This window comes from Protopterus annectens, chromosome 6.part0 (genome assembly GCF_019279795.1).
Source record: "Protopterus annectens isolate FY-2018-M chromosome 6.part0, PAN1.0, whole genome shotgun sequence".
Taxonomy (NCBI): Eukaryota; Metazoa; Chordata; order Ceratodontiformes; family Protopteridae; genus Protopterus; species Protopterus annectens.
The window spans coordinates 391,375,952-391,394,105 of record NC_056737.1 but is presented as its reverse complement, the minus strand read 5'-3'; the positions used below and the strand labels follow the sequence as shown (position 1 = coordinate 391,394,105).

Here is an 18,154-nt window from a genome sequence, read left to right as displayed (position 1 = left end):
AACTTAAGCAGAAATCTTCTGGACCCACCTGAGTGGCAGCTAGACCAAAGAACCTTCACCCTTGTACCTCAGAAATGGGGCATCCCGAAGGTCGACCGCTTTGCTTCTCACTCCAGCCATCAGCTCAGCAAGTTCTGCACCAGGGAGCCTCACTGCAAGGCCTGGAAAGTGGCTGCTCTATCCTTCTAGTGGGTCAACATCTCGGTCTATGCATATCCCCCACTACCGCTCATTACAAAGGTACTGCTCAAAATAAGGGAGGAAAAACCAAGGACAATCCTGATTGCCTCAGACTGGCCATGCCAGCACTGGTACCCACTGCTGCGCAGCATCTCTTTCAGATCCGAACACTCCTGACCCAGAGTGAAGGAGAATTCATGTATCCCCAATGGCAGACCCTCAATCTTCCAGCCTGGCTTAATCCGTGACCACTGCACAAGCTACCAATCCTGGCAAACGGGTTCTAGATGTTATACTTAAGGCCAGATGCCCTAGCACTAGAAAGTCTTATGCTGACAAATGGGAAAGGTTTTGCACCTGGATCCAGGCTAAGGGAGCCGGGATGGCACAGCCTTCCTTACCTCTCATCTTGGATTACCTTGCTGACCTATTACACAGGGGTCTATCCTTTTCTTCTATTAAAATTCATGCCTCCGCTATCGCTGCTCATTTCAGCACAGAGCCACCTCTTCTCACCCCCTGTCATGAAATAGTTCCTAAGAGGGGCTAATGACTTGAGGCCACTCAGAAGAGCACCTGCCCCAGCTTGGGACCTAAACTTTGTGTTGGAAAAGTTCACCCTGCCCCCCTTTGAACCAGCAGCTTCAGCAGAGTTAAAGTGTCTCTCATGGAAGACTGCCTTGCTTCTGGCCATCACTTCAGCAAGAAGAGTATCCGCGCTACAAGCACTAATGGCTGTAGAGCCCTTCATCATTTTCCATGCTGACAGTGTCTCCCTCAGGACTAACCATCCTTCATGCCAAAAGTGGTGTCCAGTGTGGTTCTCAACCAATCCATTCATTTGTTCACCTTTTTCCCGAACCCACAAAACAAGGGAGACAGGATACTGCACACTCTAGATGTGCACAGACAGCTCAGATTCTATCTAGACAGGACTAAATCATTTAGAAAAGACTGATTGTTAGTCAGCTTTGCTGCAGGAGCAGAGGGCAAAGCCATATGCAAACAAACTATTTCCAAATGGATAGCACACTGCATCCATTTCTGCTACAAGCAACACTGGAAACCTCCCCATAACTGGGTCAGGAAACATTCTACCAGAGCAACCTCCACCTCTGCAGCTTTCCTCAGAGGGGTCCCCACCAAGGACATCCTGAAGGCTGCAACATGGGCATCAGTTCATACATTCAAGCATTACCACCTGCCTATCTTTTCCAAATCCAGGGCAGGCTTTGCCACCAGAGTCTTGCAGGGCATCCTAGCCAGCCCCCCAGTCTTCTTGACTGCCTCCACCCTTTTCTTCAGCTTTGGGAATCAACCCAAATGTGATGACTGCAACAGTGAAACACGAAGAACATAGCACAGTTGTGTACACTTAACGTAAATGTAGATGTTAGAGTGTATTCACTGTTGCAGTCCTGGTTTCCCTCCCTCCATCCCCCTTGTCTCTCTTTCTCTCTCCCTCGTTAAAAGTAATTTATGGTATTTACTTTCTACTGGTGGTGTTCTTCCACCATAACCCAGCTCCCTCTGGGGGGCTTCTGACGGGACAAGAAAAACTGACGTAATGGCATCAGCTGCCTTATTTTATACGACTGACGACCTGACGTCAGTCCTGGAGTAACGTCAACCGACACAGAAATACTAAGCCTCTGGTATTCGGGCCAACTGAGGGCTACCCTGGCAGGGATAACCCAAATGTGATGACTGCAACAGTGAATACACTCGAACATCTACATTTATGGTAAGTGTACACAAGTGTACTTCCTCTAACCCTTTGGAGGAATCCGTGTTCTTGCAGGCTTTCCATGCTGGGCCATCTACTTCCTGGGTGACCCCACCTGCAGATGAGCTTGTTAAGCTGATTGTGCAGCGTGCCTCGAAGGCCCCGGACAGCATAGAACCTGTCCCCTGGAGGCTGGAAAAAATTTTATCCACCCCCGAAGACCAGCTCAATTGGTCCAAGCAGCTAGTAGTTGATTCCATTATCATGGCAGCGGCCACCAAGAGGGAACTGCCAGAAGATAGTTCCACTGTTCATACCCCGAACAGGGAGTCTCGAGCTATGGACAGAATTCAGTGACCTTTGCTATTCGATCGCTGAACTATCTCGCACACTTTACTCGCTTCCAAAGAGACCTAATATCAGAAATGTCTGCCTCTTTGGCGGGTGTACTGCCCGACTAGGTGCGTGACACTGTTGCCTTCTCAGCTGGCTACTCTGTAATCTATCTCAAACTCCTCGGTGCGCTTGATCTCTCACACCACCAAGGGGGGCAGCTCGAGCAGCCACATAAGGCATCGTCATGAGACGGTATGCTTGGATGTGTTTGCGTGATTTTGCGGACCCCTTTAAATCTTCCTTTGTCAACGCACCTGTTGACGAATCTTCCCTTTTTGGTCCCAAAGTGGATGGAAAGATCTTGTCTGCTGTGGGCATACGTTACCCCCCCCCCCCCCCCAGAGATCCTGTAGTTCAAGAAGTCCCAAGGATCTCTTCGTAACACTCATGGTGAGCAATCCCCCCCCCCCCCGGGCAAAGGGGGGCAGCTCATCCGGAAGATGCCCCTTTCAGGGCAGAGAGGGTCTGCGCAACCAGGGAACTAGAGATTCCTTCTCCGGCCGACCCTACCAGTGATTCTTAACAGTGGCCCGATTGCTTTCCTCTGGAAGCAGTCGGGGGGTCAATTTTCCCTGCACCTACAGGCCTGGCAACTCATAACAACGGATGCATGGGTGCAGAGAATAATATCCAGAGGCTACCATATCCCATTCGATCTTACTCCCAGACCCGTCAAACGAATCCCCGATGTTCCACCCAGTCAGAGGGAGGCAGAAGCCTTAGAAATCGAAAAGCTGCTAAGAAAGTCATCTAGCCAGTCCCACCAGACCAGAGAGGATCCGGATTTTACTCTAAGTTCATTTTAGTGCCAAAAAAGACAGGGGACTGGGGACCAATCCTGGATCTCAGCTTACTAAACAAATTCATAAATTCATAAACCTCAAAAATTCAGGATGGTCCCGGTACAGTCCATCCTCCCCTTTCTGGGGGAAGGACACCTGGATGTGCTGTATAGACCTCCAGGATGCATATTACCATATAAAGATGGAAAAATGCTCTCGAAGATTTCTCCGCTTCTGGCTGGGAGCCAATCACAATCAGTTCAGGGTACTGCCCTTTGGTCTCTCGACAGCCCCCAGAGTGTTTACCAAATGTATGGCAGTCATAGTAGCTCATCTCCGACTGCAAGGATTCCAGGTGTTTCCATACTTAGACGATTGGCTCCTTACTGCCATGACTAGGAATCTTCTCATTCACAGCTTCTCTTACATTTAAGGCCTTGCTGTTCTCTTAGGTATCACGATCAACATGGACAAATCTCAAATGTCCCCAACAAGAGCACTGGAATTCATTGGAGTGATTTTGACACAACAGCCTGTCAAGCTTCCCTTCCTCCTCACAAGCTCTCAAAAATAAGAAGCCAGATTCAAGTCCTCCTTCCATAGATATTTGTACCAGCACACCTTGTACTACAGCTATTGGGATCTATGGCAGCAACTGTTACCGTAGTTCCACTGGCGAGGTTGCACTTGAGAGTAGTACAGTAGTTCTTTTCATCACAATGGTCGATCTTAACCCACCCACTCGACCACATGATACACCTTACAAACCTTTGCAAGAAAGAAATGCTTTGGTGGAAGAAGCCAAAGTCAAATCTTTGGTGTCTGCCATTCTGTCTTCCCCAGCCCAGGGCCACTGTGACCACAGATGCTTTCCTGCTAGGGTGGGTGGGGGGCATTTCCAGGGAAAGACAGTCGAAGGCACCTGGTCCCCCATGGAGGCCAGTTTGCACGTAAATGTCCTGGAACTGAGGGCAGTTCTCTTAGCATTGCAAGCGTTTCACATATCCCTTTCTTCCGGGACCATTGCAATTCAGTCGGACAACATGTCAGTCATCTGGTACATCAACAAACAAGGCAGAACCAGGTCTTACCCCCTGTGTCGAGAGGCCATGAGAATTTGGCACTGGGCGATGGCTTCCAACTGCTTTCTTATAGCAACACACATTCCCAGGAGTTTCAACCTTATTGCAGACCATCAGAGCAGGAACATTCTGATGCCTCATGAGTGGTCCCTCAGTCCTATAATAGCTGGTCAGATCATCCACCGTTGGGACAGGCCTTGCTGCGACCTGTTTGCTTCCCCCTTAAACAACAAATGCACAAGCTACTTTGCCCTGATCCCCCCTCAGGGGGAGTCACAGAGGGATGCTCTGACGCACGATTGGCCCCCTGGTCTACTGTATGCCTTTCCCCCATTTCTCCTCATCCCGAAATTCCTTCAGAAAGCTCAAAGGTTGAGAAGCAAAGTGATCCTCATTGCCCCTTATTGACCCCGTCAAGTCTGGTTCCCTTTCCTATGCCTTATCTGATTCACAGCCCATGGATCCTAGATCAGTCCCAAGGTCTGCTATCTCACCCTCAGGGACTGGTTCACCCCAATCTTCACAGCCTCAAGCTCACAGCTTGGTTTCTCCACTTTCGATGATTGCCAGGCTACCTGATATTTCATCTCCTGCTCATGAGATTGCCAGGCTACCTGATATTTCATCTCCTGCTCGTGAGATTCTTCTGGCTTCACACAAACCTTCCACCAGGAAAATTTGTTGTAGTAAGTGGGCTAGGTTCTCTACATGGGCCAAAGATCATAACATAGACCCCCTATTCAATGCCTATTCAGAAGATCCTGCAATACCCGACTACCCTGTTTACATGCAGGAGCTTCAGCATCGACATTTACTGTGTATTTATCAGCTTTTGCAAATTTTCACAATGGATTTGATAATGCTTCTGTTATGTCACACCGACTGTGCAAAACCTTCTTGAAAGGAATATTACATGTTAAACCTCCTGGCAAGCCCCCTATAGAACCTTGGGACTTGACATTGGTGCTTCAGTCGTTAACAAGCCCTCCTTTTGAACCTTCTTATTCATGTGATAAGAAATTTTTTCTTGGAAGACTCTTCTTCTAGTAGCTCTTGCCTCAGCGAGAAGAGTATCTGAGTTGCAGGCCTTGAGTGTTAAGAGATCTTACTTGATTTTTCATAGGAAAAGAGTGTTACTACGTACTGACCCATCCTTTTTGCCCAAGGTCATTTCGGGGATTTCAGTTAACCAATCTATTGACCTGCCAGTTTTCTTCCCTCATAGGTAGGTACTAGGCTATCGGACCAAGGGCCTACGTAAGCCTAGCCAGCAAGGTTCCAAAATTTTACAAAATTATTTTTCAAAACAGTCTTGTCATAGAAAGAGGTTTTGTCTTGGTGCAAACCTTTTTCAGCTAGATACTCTTGAAGCCATTCAGCTCCCAAATCGTGGGGTATAAGAGAGTAAAGGTCTTTGACATCTATGGTTATGAATACATAAAATGTTTTGAATGGAATGGTATTCATTTTTCATAGAAATTCCCAGGAGTCGCAACAGATTTGAGGATCTTCAAAAACAAGAGATTTTAACTTGGTGTCCAAGTATTTTGCACAAGGATGAGTAATGCTGACCTATGCATCTACTATGCGCCCCATGGGAGGCTGTTCAGTGTTTTATGCAATTTGGGGACACCGAAAATTGAGGGTGTTTTTTGGATTAGACATATTCAGGTAATTATATTCATGTGTCCCTGCTTTATCCTTGAAAGTGTTTAATTACTTGAGCTATATGTTGTATTTTCTGAGGGACCTGTCAGATGAAGAACCCAGAAGGCATCACATTGTTGGAGAGTGTCACAGTGATGCAGTGGGTAGCATTGTTGCCTCATAGCTAGAAGTTCTTTGGTTTGATTCTCAACCTGGGTTTCTTCTGTGTGGAGTCCACATGGCTTCCTGTGTTCCATGGATTTTCTCCAGGTGCTTAATTTTCCTCCCACTTTCCAAGGATTGGCAGTATGTGGATCGAACACATTCAGTTGGCCATAGATGCGTGCGCATGTTTGTGGTATGGAAGAACAACCACGGCAGGGCTAGCCACCCGATGTTGTGAAAATTGGCTCTAGAGTGTCATTGTTGATGTGACACCCTAACTCCGTGTGCAAAAGTCTGTAATAAGGGGTTATGGATGGATGGATGCCAGATAAAGTACAGCATGTGGTCCAAGAGTTGTAGGAAGGGACACTTAAGATAAAACCAAGGACCCAATCAACTACTTTGTCTAGTCTTAATTACCTTTGTGGTCCATGTACTGTAGAGCATAGTGGAAGGAACTGGAAAGCAGCAGGTTTCAGCACTGATATTATACCTGGCTACTCTTAAAATAAGTTGAACAAAGAACTTAATGCCACCTTCCTAGACTGTCTTTAAGTCACCCTTCCTATTCAGGTGTGGACTGACAGAGCACATTAAAAACCCGAAGGAACAAGAACAGACCCTTTCTGCTGTCACTTTTAAGTTTCATTTTTCACAGTAGACCAAGGGACTTTGTGATGGGCAAATAAGCAAGTACAAATAACACTGATGAGATGAATTGAGAATAGAAGTCTTGAAGACTAGCTGAAGTCTTTATTCATATTATAACTGAGCTAGTTCAGCTACAAGAAAAAGAAACAATATTGTTAGTAAGCAAAGTACAGTAGATGAAAGCAAAATCATCACATTTTCCCCTACCAAAATGCGGAGTGAAGAAGTAGAGATATTGGTGTTAGTGAAGGGTCATAAAATGGTAGAAAGAAAACCGAACTCTTCATTTAGGCTTCTCTGTTGTGCAAATTATAATTATGTTGTCGAACTGAAGGGTCTAGGCCATTTGAATCGGTAATATGTGAGTCAGAGGGAGAGAGGGTAGAGTCAGAACTGATGTTTTATAATGTCTCTGGCAACGCAGCATCTGGTCCTCCTTTTGTCTGTTCAGTTGGTCAGGTTGTCGTGGTGTTTGGCTGTTGCGGGCAATTAATAGTTTGATGTGATAGTTCAGAGTTATCTTCGCATCTGGGTGTTGGCTACTGGATGAAAACGGTCTTCTATTTACTGATTATTGCAATGCAGGAGTTCCACTTCCTCCACTAAAGAATTGTACCTCAAGGTCTTTTATTAGTTTGAAGCACCTCAGGGCTAGAAGATATGAGCCAAACTGGAAGCACAGTGACGTTGGTGGACCTGTGATTGTACTGAAACAACTTTTCGTGTGGTGTCACATTGGTGGCTGTGCACAGTAGAGATCAGACTGCGTGTAGAGCCTTGAGCAAAACATCTTCCCACTGTAACGTGGACATCTGTTTGTCTTTTCAAGCCAGAGTAATGGCCCTACAAAGTGTACCATTTAGATGCTCAACTTGACCATTACCTTTTGGGTTTTAAAGGCTGGTCCTGCTGGTTGCAGGTCCTTTGTTGTGCAAAAAAGGAGGTGCTGCAGTCTGAGTGAATATAAGCTGGCATACCAAAGAGTGAAAATAGTTGCCATAGGCAGGCATTTACAGTTTGTGCAGTAATGTCTGGGCAAGCGAAAGCAGAAGGGAATCTTGAATATTTGTCAGTAATAAGCAAATGCCGATTGCGTGTTGTGGAAGGAGGAGGTCCCTTAAAATCTATGCTCAGTCTCTCAAAACGTTGGGTAGCCTTTATGAGCCTGGCATTTGTAGGACAGTAAAAACATGGCTTTACTTCTGCACATAAAGAGCAATTTGAGGTTATGCTTCATACCTTCTCGAAAGAAAATGGAAGATTCTTGGATCATATAAAATGCATCAGGATGACACGATGAGTCATGTAAAAATTTTAAGTCAACAAGAGAGGAAAATGAGCTAGAACACACACGTGATAAGGCATCAGCTGCGAGATTGTCCTTACCAGGCTGATAAATGACATTAAAGCTAAAAGGTGAAAGTGCGACTCTCCATAGCTGTATTTTGTCATTCTTTATCCTTCTTCTCAAGCTGTATTTTATCATTCTTTATCTTTCTTCTCTGTTGAATGTTGTACATAAAGGTGACTGATTGTTGGCCAATAACCAGCTTAAAATGATTTCCTAGAAGAAAGTGCTTCCATTTTAAAATTGATTTGACCACTGCATACACTTCCTTTTCAAAAGCTGAATGGCGCCTCTCTGGTGACAGCATACTGGATTAAAAGGCCACAGACCTTTCTTGCTGGTTTAGTGTAGCAGCAATGGTGATTGCCAAAGCATTCCTCTGTACTACTGACAAGACATTATAATCGACCGTAAAGACAGCGGCATTCTCATGCTCCTTTTTAAGATACTTGAATATACCCACCATGGATTTAGGCAGTTGGGAGGTCGTGTTGTGTACAAGAGGGTGAATTTTATCTGAAAACCGCAATATCCACTGCGAGTAGAAGGCAGAGATCCCCCACTACTTTTTGTTGAAACTTGAGATCTCTAGGGAGGGGCAGTTTTTGCCGAGGCTCTGGTGTCTGCGTCTGGCTTGCATACCCCCTTAGATACCTTGTAGCCCAATAGCTCAATTTTTCGTAGCTGCTATTATGCTGTTCTCGTCATTGAATATTAGACAATAGGACAACTTTGTTTGGCAACCTCACGAAATTTCTGCAAGTTATCATGATCATCCCTATTTTTTTCCCCACAGATAGTGACATTATTGATGTAAGGAAATGTGTTATGCAGTTGCTTGGATGCAATTATTTCATCGATAGTGCGTTGAAAACTGGCTACACCATTAGTAAAGCCAAATGGTATACAACTGAACTGATAGTCTGCCATTACCCTTGGAGGCAGTGTATTGTTTCTCATCATCTCTTATTGGTGTTTGATGGTAAGCACTTTTTAGATCCATAATGCTGTATACCTCATAAAGTGCCACTTTTTTAATCATCTTACCTATTCTGGGAAAAGGATAGGCTCAAGATACATAAAAAGATTTATTGCTTCACTATAGTAATGACCAGATGCTTTTTGTGCCTTCTGTTTGCAGTGATCAGAACCTGGGCTCTCCAGGGTGGGTCAGAGGGTTTAGTATGCTATCAGTCGTTTGATCTCTGGTTGTATAAAAATCTGTCTGAAGGGCTGTGACGCCTAGATTTCGTTGCAATAGGCTTGCAGACTGGTGATTAAATGTTGGAAGACTTGTGGAGCTTCGATTTGAACAGTGATTAGTCTGCTGAGAGCAAACAGGAGTTTGGTTCTTCCAAAGCAAATTTCTACCTTTGAGTGCAGCTTGAAAAAGTCATGACCCAATAGAATATCGTCTCAGAGATTAGATAAAATAAATAGCTTGAAATTGTGGTAAGCTGTACAGTTGTAATGCATGGAAACAGGATCGTATCCTTGTGGAAAGCTTGTCAGCCGAGTACTTGCCATTGTAATTCTATTTTGGGAACTGTGCACAGGCCAGCCATGCTTATGAACCATCTGTATCTATGAGCCCATGTAGTTAGACTCTGTTGACTGGTAAAGTCACAACTATGCTAGATGGGCACCACGGTGCCGCTGCAGTGATGATGCAAGAAAGAGATTGGTTCAAAACTGACTGACTAGTTCCGGAACCAGACAATGATACTTTTGAAAATGACCCTTTTAATGCATTTTCTCTATAAGTCATCTTTAGCTGGGCATTTTGATTGTGGAGGTTTGTTGTGACTACAAAAGTAGCACTTCGAATTAACAGAGGCACATTTATCGTCGTCAACAGATGGTAGACGAATGGTATCTTTTGCTCTTTCTAGCGTCTACTGAGGACGCACCACAAGATGACAAGATAGAGTTCTGATAGGACTCCGACTGTGCATGGGCAAAGGCATTTTGGAAGTTTAAAGTGTGTTGCTCAAGCAGACGTTGCCGAATGTGACTTGACTGAATACTGCTGATGAACGCATCTCTCATGGCATCATCTCAATAGCTTTCAGCTGTGGCAGCTTTGAAGTTGGTCTTTGGCCAACTAATTTAATTTCTGGGCAAACCGATCAATAGTTTGGCTAATTGCAAACTGGAAAGCGTCCAACTGATGATGAATGAAGATTTCATTTTTAGGCTTTATGTACAGCTTTTGCAAGGTATTGATAGCAGCTTTGTAGGTAAGGCATTCACTAATGACTTCATATACTGAAGGAGAGATGTAGTTAACCACAAGCTTTTGTTTGTTGGGGTGCAGGTCTTCGACAGAACCTAGAAAATTGGTGAATGTTTCTAACTTAATGGCTCCTTTGTTTGAAAACGTCACTTGGGTCTACGTCAAAACGGTCCAGTCGGAAGAGGCAATCCATTACAATCCTGTTGTAAGATGAATAAATTTTGACAGGCAAATAAGCAAATGCAAACACTGATGAGATGAAGTGAGAATAGAAGGCCTGAAGACTAGGCTTTATTCATCTTACAATTAAGCTAGTTCAGCTACAAAACATAGGAACAATATTGTTAGTAAAAAGTACAGTAGTGGAAAGCAAATCATCACAACCATAGAATATCATTCCATATTCTTTATGCTTTCCTAAGAAAGCAAATGACCTTTGACCTATTTTAGAGCTGAACAACTTAAATGTGTTCATTCTTACAGAAACCTTTCATGTGGTTACTGTGCAATTAATCCTTTCATGCTTGTTTGAAGGATGCTGTATGTGCTGTGTGGATTTCCAAGATAGCTACCTTTGCATAAAGATTGCCAGAGGGTCAGAGATTTCTGCACTTCTGGAGTGTCACTGCTAGAGCTAGGTTTTTTTACATTTGGCCTCGCCTCAGCCCTCAAGGGTTATACATAGGTTCATAGGTATGTACTAGGCTAATGACCACCAGGACCCTTACAAGCCTAGCCAAGCTTCCCAAATGTATCCAGCAAAGGTTCTTTTGGTGCCTTAGAAGTTATTTTTAGGGCAACATTTAATGGTCATATTTAAGTTAGACCATGGTTGGTCAAGCATTTACAAGCTGCATCTGTCCATTTGAGACATATATGCCAGATCAGTGAATTTCCAGTTTCCCACCCACTGATTCAGTTTACAGTTGAATGTGGCTAAGGAAGAGCTTTGCTTCACTTGGATGGGTACTGGTTGTTGGAGCCCATCTAAGGTTTCAAGTGGGGTTGGAATGTGCAAGTTCGGGGATGTGCCGGGATTAGGTGGCAGGGGTATGTCTTTGCAGCCCCCTTCTGCAAGCCTCTGCCAAGACCCTTTTGGAGTCCAACATGTTGTCAGGTCCCTCAGCTTCAACCCAGGCCTCGGCGTTTGGTTCGTCGATCAAGTCTAGAGTTGTTCAGCAGACCTGTACTTTTACTTTTTTGTCTTTGCATTTTTTTCCCCTGGGAAAAAAATTGCTGTTCCGTGTCTTCGCTCTCTACTGGTTTCACTGTTTTCAGCTCGATAAAAAAGCATTCGCTGTTTTAAGCTTTCGAGCTTGTAATATAGACCCAGAAAGCAGGCCCCTTGACAAGTTTGGGAAGAAGGTTTACACTTCCACTACCCTGGCCATGAGGACCCTCAGCTGCCAATTCCATATGATAAAATGCCAGCAGAGTGTTTTGGAAAAAATGAAGCAAAAGATGTCCTTCCTGGAGGACAAGAACACCTCCAAGGAATTGCTATATCGCTGCCATTCCAGCTCCTAGGTAGCTAGGCACTCCTTGCTCTGCAGATATGGTGCTCTAGAGGCATCTTTCTGAGCTGGTGTCTCTGGCTCAGTAATTAGAAGGCATGCTTGGCTTAGGGAACAGACATTACCAGAACATGTCAAATCTAAACTACTAGACACACCCCTGGGTAAGGACTCCCTTTTGGACTAAAGGCTGAGGCTGTGTTAAAAAAGATGGAGGATAAAGCAAAATACATTCAAACTGTCAAAGACTTCCTTCAAGTACAGTCACCTAGGTTTAGTAGGAATTTTCCCACTAAGCATTTTTCCTTTCACTCCCAATCAAAACCCAGTCAGAGGAAAGCCCTAAGAAAAAGGCCTTCTAGACAGCAGCAACAGTTTCTGAGTACAAGGCAGTGTCCCTCAGAAAGGTTGTAGAGTTCTAGGCCTCAAGGCCCTAGCAGAGATCAGCTATGCCCCCCCCCCCCCCCCCAGACAAGATATGAGGAAGACTTTGCCTATTCAAAGAAAACTGGGCCCTCATCACCTCTGACAAGTGGGTTCTGGATGTGATCAAACAGCTGCAAGCTCACTTCCAAAGAACTGTTAAGATTCTGAGGCTACCTCAATGTGCCACAAAACTAAAGAGCAGAGGCCATTTCTCAGATTCACAACATGTGCTGTCAGGGCTCTGTTGAACCGCTACCAGACCACCAGATAGGAAAACGGTTTTACTCCAAGCTGTTCTTGGCCCCCAGGCGAGAAGATTCTTGCGACCCTATCCTGAATCTGTCCATCCTCAATCAGTCCCTCCTTGTTCAAAATTCAAAATACTAACTCTTCAAAAGCTTCTTCCCATGATCACTCCTCAGGCCCTAATGGTCACCTTAGACCTGAAAGATGCCTACTTACAAATTCCTATAGAAGAATCTTGCAGAAGTTTTCTTTGCTTCAGAGCAGGTACCAGTCTCTTTCAATTCTCTGCACTTCCCTCTGGCTTCTCTACTGCTCCCAGTGTCTTCACAAAATGTTTGGCCCCTGTGATAGCCTTCTGCAGAAGAAACAACTAAATTTACCATTATCTGGACAACTGCTTCATTCATGCAACTGCTTCATTCATGTCACGAGTCAGTCAAAACTCCTCAAGGATTTTGCCTTCACCAGACCCTACTGTCTTCCTTAGGGTTCATCATAAACCTTAGCAAATCCAACACAAACCATAACACCAAGATAGTTTTTCCTGGGGTTCTGCTGGATTCCTCCCTCCAGAAGGCCTTCCTTCCCATAGACCATGCTTCTTTCTTAACCAGAGACTTCCAGGGCATTATGCAGAGGCAATGCATTTCAGCCAGGGAATTCCTCAGAGCACTGGGCTACATGGCATCTTGTATACTAATGATACCTCTGGCCAGGCTGCACATGAGGAAGCTTCAGTGGTACCTCAAGAATCTGTGGTGTTAGCGCTCACAGTCCCTGGAGATGGAAATCCAGATAATCACTGCTTCAGGGAGGAATTGGCATGGTGGGCATGAGCATGTGCACAGAACCAGGGTCTCCTTTTCAGTTTCATCCCAAATGGCCAAACCTTAATCACGGATGCATCAGACTCAGCCTGGGCTGCCCATTTACAACATATCCTATCCCAGGGCAAATGGGAAGATTAGTTCAGACACAAGCACATAAATGGAAGGAATTGATTGCAGCACAGAAGGGCATGGTGGCCTTAAAGGATCACTGGAGTCCAGGGGTTCTGCTTATCAAGACAGACAGTACAACAGTCGTGCTACATAAACAAGGGCCCCCCACACCTACCCCCCTTTGCTGGCTGGCAGTGCAGATCTGGGAGATACCAATGCTTTGGGGTTGCACCTGATGGCTCAGTATCATCCTGGGGTACAGAACACCTCAGCAGGCACTTAATGGATCCCCATGAGTGGCAGCTGCATTGGGAAACATTTCTCAGCATAGCCCAGAAATGGGGATCACCCCAAATAGACCTCTTTGCCACCGAAGAAAATGCTCGGCTAAAAAGTTTCTGTTCCAGGGGCATACTTCACACAGCCTGGAGGATAAATGCCTTCTCGTTCCTCTGGAGCCACCTATTTCTTTATGTATGACCGAGGGTCATCTTGATAGCCCTAGACTGGCCTGGGCAGCACTGATACCCTCTGCTACTGTGTGACCAAATAAAAACCTTGACAGTTACCTCATAGAGTGGATCTGCTGTCTCGGGCAAAGGGAAAACTAATGTACCCCAACCTGCAGACACCGACTGTCAAGCTCACAGCCTGCACACTGACTCTCAAGCTCACAGCCTGGGTAATTCATCAAAATTCTGCCATGAGCACTCGCTGAGTAGTCAGGTGTTTAATATCCTCAGAGTCTAGAAGACCCAGTAGTAGGAAAACCTACTCTGCCAAGTGGAAAAGATTCTGTATTTGGTCACAGCAGCAAGGCCTCAACTCAGTATTGACCAACATTTTATTTTGGACCATCTGCCTATCTTGGTGGACAAAGGCTTATCCTTTTCATCCATTGATACATGCTTCTGCCATTTCAGCCCACATCTCTACTATCTTTTCCCACCCCCTAATAAAACAATTCCTTAGGGTGATGCTGCATGTCAGACCTCTCAGGAGGCAGCCACCCCTCCTTAGGACCTCAGCTTTGTTCTACAAAAATTTACCTTGCCCTCCTTTGTATCAGCTGCTTCCACTGATTTAAAATTCTAGACTTGGAAGACTGCCCTTTTAATTGCTATCACCTCAGCTAGAAGGGTCTCTGAGTTGCAAGCCCTCATGGCAGTAGAACCCTTTCTTATATTCCACCCAGACAGAGGATCGCTCAGAACTAACCCTTCCTTTATGCCCAAGGTGGTCACTGACACTTCCCTAAACTAAGCCATACACTTGCCTACTTTCTTTCTTAAACCACAGAATTAGGGGGAAAGAATCCTTCACTCCTTGGATTGAACACTAGCAATTTCGATATTACCTTGACAGAACTAAAACTTTCAGCAGATCAGAACAACTGTTGCCTTAGGCTCTGAAGGAAAACCAGTCTCCAAACAAACTATCTCCAAGTGGATCTCCCACTGTATTTCCTTTTATTACACCTACCACGGCAAAAATCCCCCTGAATCTGTTAAGACCCACTACACTAGGGCCACTTCTACCTTTACTGAATTCCTGGGGGGGTGGGGGGGGGGGAGTACCTACCAAAGACGTTTTGGAAGCAACTACTTGGTCATCAATGCATACCTTTACCAAACACTACAACCTGTCAGCCTTCTCTAAGTCCAGAGCAGGATTTGCCACTGCCATCTTGCAGGGCATTCTTTCTCCTCCTTAAGGCACCTACCACCCTCATCTCAGCTTTGGAAATCATCCCAGAAGTCAGAACTGCAACAGCGCAACACTAAGAACATAGTACAGTTGTGTACACTTAGTATAAATCTAGATGTTTGAGTGTATTCACTGTTGCAGTCTTCTTTCCCTCTCTCCACCGCCCCTGTTCTCCGTGCAGTAACAGCTTATTTCTCTGTTTTCCTCTTTGAGAGGACCCTCTGCAGGGGTGCCCTACAGGCCTCTTTTTCTCTAACCTTGTCCCTTGCTTATGGTTCATCGATGGGCCCCTACCTTCTAGGGGCAAGAAAAAAAACTGATGCCATGGTGTCGGGTGGTTCTCTTTACACCCGACCATAGTGATGTCTCGTTAGGACGTCCACCAGCCCAGGGAGGAGGGATTTTTTTTTCTCTGGTAGTCTGCCTGACCAAGGGCTTCCGAAGCATGAAATTCCTTAAGTCAGGACTGCAACAGTAAATACATTCAGACATTTACATTTATAGTACTCTTAAGTGTACACAACTGTATTTTCAAGAATGCATGAAAGTAAACACAAAGGTACTCTCTAAGCAATATTTTTTTTTGGCTGTTTTAAGTTTCTTATTAAGCCAAGTATGACACAACAACTTAACTCTTTTGCTTTTTTTGTTTTTTTTCTTAATATCCTTATTATTGAATACTTCCGTTAAGATTGCAGGTCTGTTAATACATCTGCTTTTGTTATTCAGCAGTCTGGGTGGACAAAGCAGTCTTTATCATAATTTGTATGTACAAGTCGAACACTATGAATATGTAGCATTTTATGCTGAAAATGTGTTTATTGTCTAAAATATTTGAATTTGTTCGGTAAATTTTTGTTTATCAGAGCACTGCATTTTGAAGAATTGGTTTCTGCTGCACAAGTTAGTGGGCCACAAGTGTGGAAAAAAATGTATAGAAATTTCTGAACTAAAGTTTAACTAAATTTAAAATTTGTAGAAAATAATGGATGTCTGTTTTATTTTTCAGAAAATGCAGAATCTGTAGACCTCAAGCATTTCTTTGATCAAAATTATTCACACATATACTACATTTTCTTTGAAAATTTTGTCGTAATTGAAGTTGGTCTTAAACAGAAAGGTAGGTTTTTCTTATTCCCTAATCATTTAATGTAGTTCTATCCTTTGTTGGGCACATAACCAGTGCTCTTTAGGAAATTAGCTATGGCTGTGTGTGTAATTTTATTTCCTTTGCTAGACATCCCTGCTTAGTCTTCATTTACTAGGAAGATGTGTTTTGATATTTTAGCCCTTCCCCTGGGGTGGGTCTTGTGCATTTCACTTACTAAATCCTTAAAGTTTAAACTGCTGTTTGTGTTAAAGAATTATGAATGTTTATCAGTTTTGATAGCATATCGATGTTACTTGAATTAGTGACAGAGTTCTATTCAAGAAAGTCTTTTTTTTTACTTTTAAAGATAAGTCATTGTTGAAACAAGAATGGTATGGACCTTAGCGTTTTAGTCTGTAATAATGAATGGGGATCCCTGATACTATATATTTTTATTGCAATTTTTATTATGTTTCCTGTTTTAAGCTACAGTAAACTGTCCAGGAAAATTAAACTTCATATGAGTGCGTATAACATGTACTCAGTTTTACCTTTATGCAAGTATGATGCAATTTTTTTTGTGGACAGCAATGAGGATACTGTCCTGTGTACTGCCATATCCCTGTTAACTAATTATTGCTCATAGGTCACAATACCCAAGATTAGAGGAAACTGTATATTTTTCAAAATGCAGTTCACTTTACTGTGAGGTAGTGCAGCCTTCGAGTTGCTATATCTAATTTTCAACAGATGTGATGATGTCAAAAAAAAAGATAACCTCGCTTTGATGCGTGGAAGGATACAGAGTTTTTTGAGACGGTCTGCGTAGGGCTTCTGTTTGAGGCCAGTAATCCTCTGTGCGAGGTATTTCTGTGGCCTTTCCAGTTGTAGATGTCTTGTGAGGTACATACCAAAAGGGGCATTGTACTCTATAATGGGTCTAATGAGTGATGAGTAGAGGGGAACAATGACCTCTCTTTTTTTCCTGGATGAGAAATCTTTTGTGATGAGGTGTGCCACGTAGAAGGATTTCCTGACTACTGTGGCGATGCCATTATCAAAGGAGAGACTACTGTCCACCTGTGTCCCAAGGTCTCTTATCACACTTTCGGTGTTAAGTAGACTACCGCCTATGTGGTAGTTCATGGATACAGAGTTTTTACCAAAAGGGATGACAATGCACTTTTTGGCATTGAGCTTGAGGCCATGGCTTTGACACCAGGTATTTGTCTCAGTGAGGCCCTTTTGTAGGATGTCCATATAATTAGAAGTTTTGATTGTGGCTCCTAGTTTGCAGTCATCTGCGAACTTTGTTAGCCAAAGACCTTCTGTGTTAGCCTGTACTTCAGCGAAGTAGATACCAAACAGGAGAGTACCTAGGACTGAACCATGTGGTACTCCACTTGTCACTGGTCTGAAGTTGGATTTAGAGTCTGCTACTTTCACAGTGTGGGTTCTGTCATTGAGCCAGTTGGCAAACCATCTTGTGACATAGGGATTTATACCTAGTTTAGTGAGTTTATCTATAATTCCAGAGTGGGGGGATGGTGTCGAAAGCCTTGGCGAGATCTAGATAGGCTGTGTGAACCACCTTACCCTCATCTATGGCTTTGGTGACCGCTTCAAAGAAGTCCATCAGGTTTAGGAGACCTGATCTGCCTTTTACAAACCCGAACTGGGTAGGGTCCAGAGTTTTGAGATTACTGCTGTCATAGTTTATAAGTTCCATGATGATACGTTCCATAGCCTTGCATACCAGGCTCATCAGGCTAATGGGGTGGTAGTTCCCGGGGTCCGTGGTGGCTCCTCCTTTGTGGAGTGGGATAACCGTTGATGTGCACCATTCAGAGGGCACAAAGCCTGAGGTTGAGGCTATGATTGAACGTGGTACTTGGGTGGGGTGCCAGTTCGTTCTGCAGTTCATGTAGAACGCAGCCTGGGATGTTGTCAGGTCCCATGGATGCTGTGTTCTTGGCTTTGGAGAGTGTGTTTTTTACCTGTGCAGCCGTGATTACAG

General features: G+C 44.2%; 1 protein-coding gene across 7 annotated transcripts in view; it reads left to right on the top strand.

The window, feature by feature from the left end:
* Positions 1 to 18,154, top strand: part of RALGAPA1 (Ral GTPase activating protein catalytic subunit alpha 1) — a 5,382,632-nt gene that overhangs the window by 309,779 nt on the left and 5,054,699 nt on the right. For all 7 annotated transcript variants that reach the window (XM_044074134.1, XM_044074135.1, XM_044074129.1 and 4 more), the window contains exon 2: positions 16,057 to 16,167. In XM_044074134.1, coding sequence (XP_043930069.1) covers positions 16,057 to 16,167 — 111 coding nt within the window. The remainder of the gene's footprint in view (positions 1 to 16,056; positions 16,168 to 18,154) is intronic.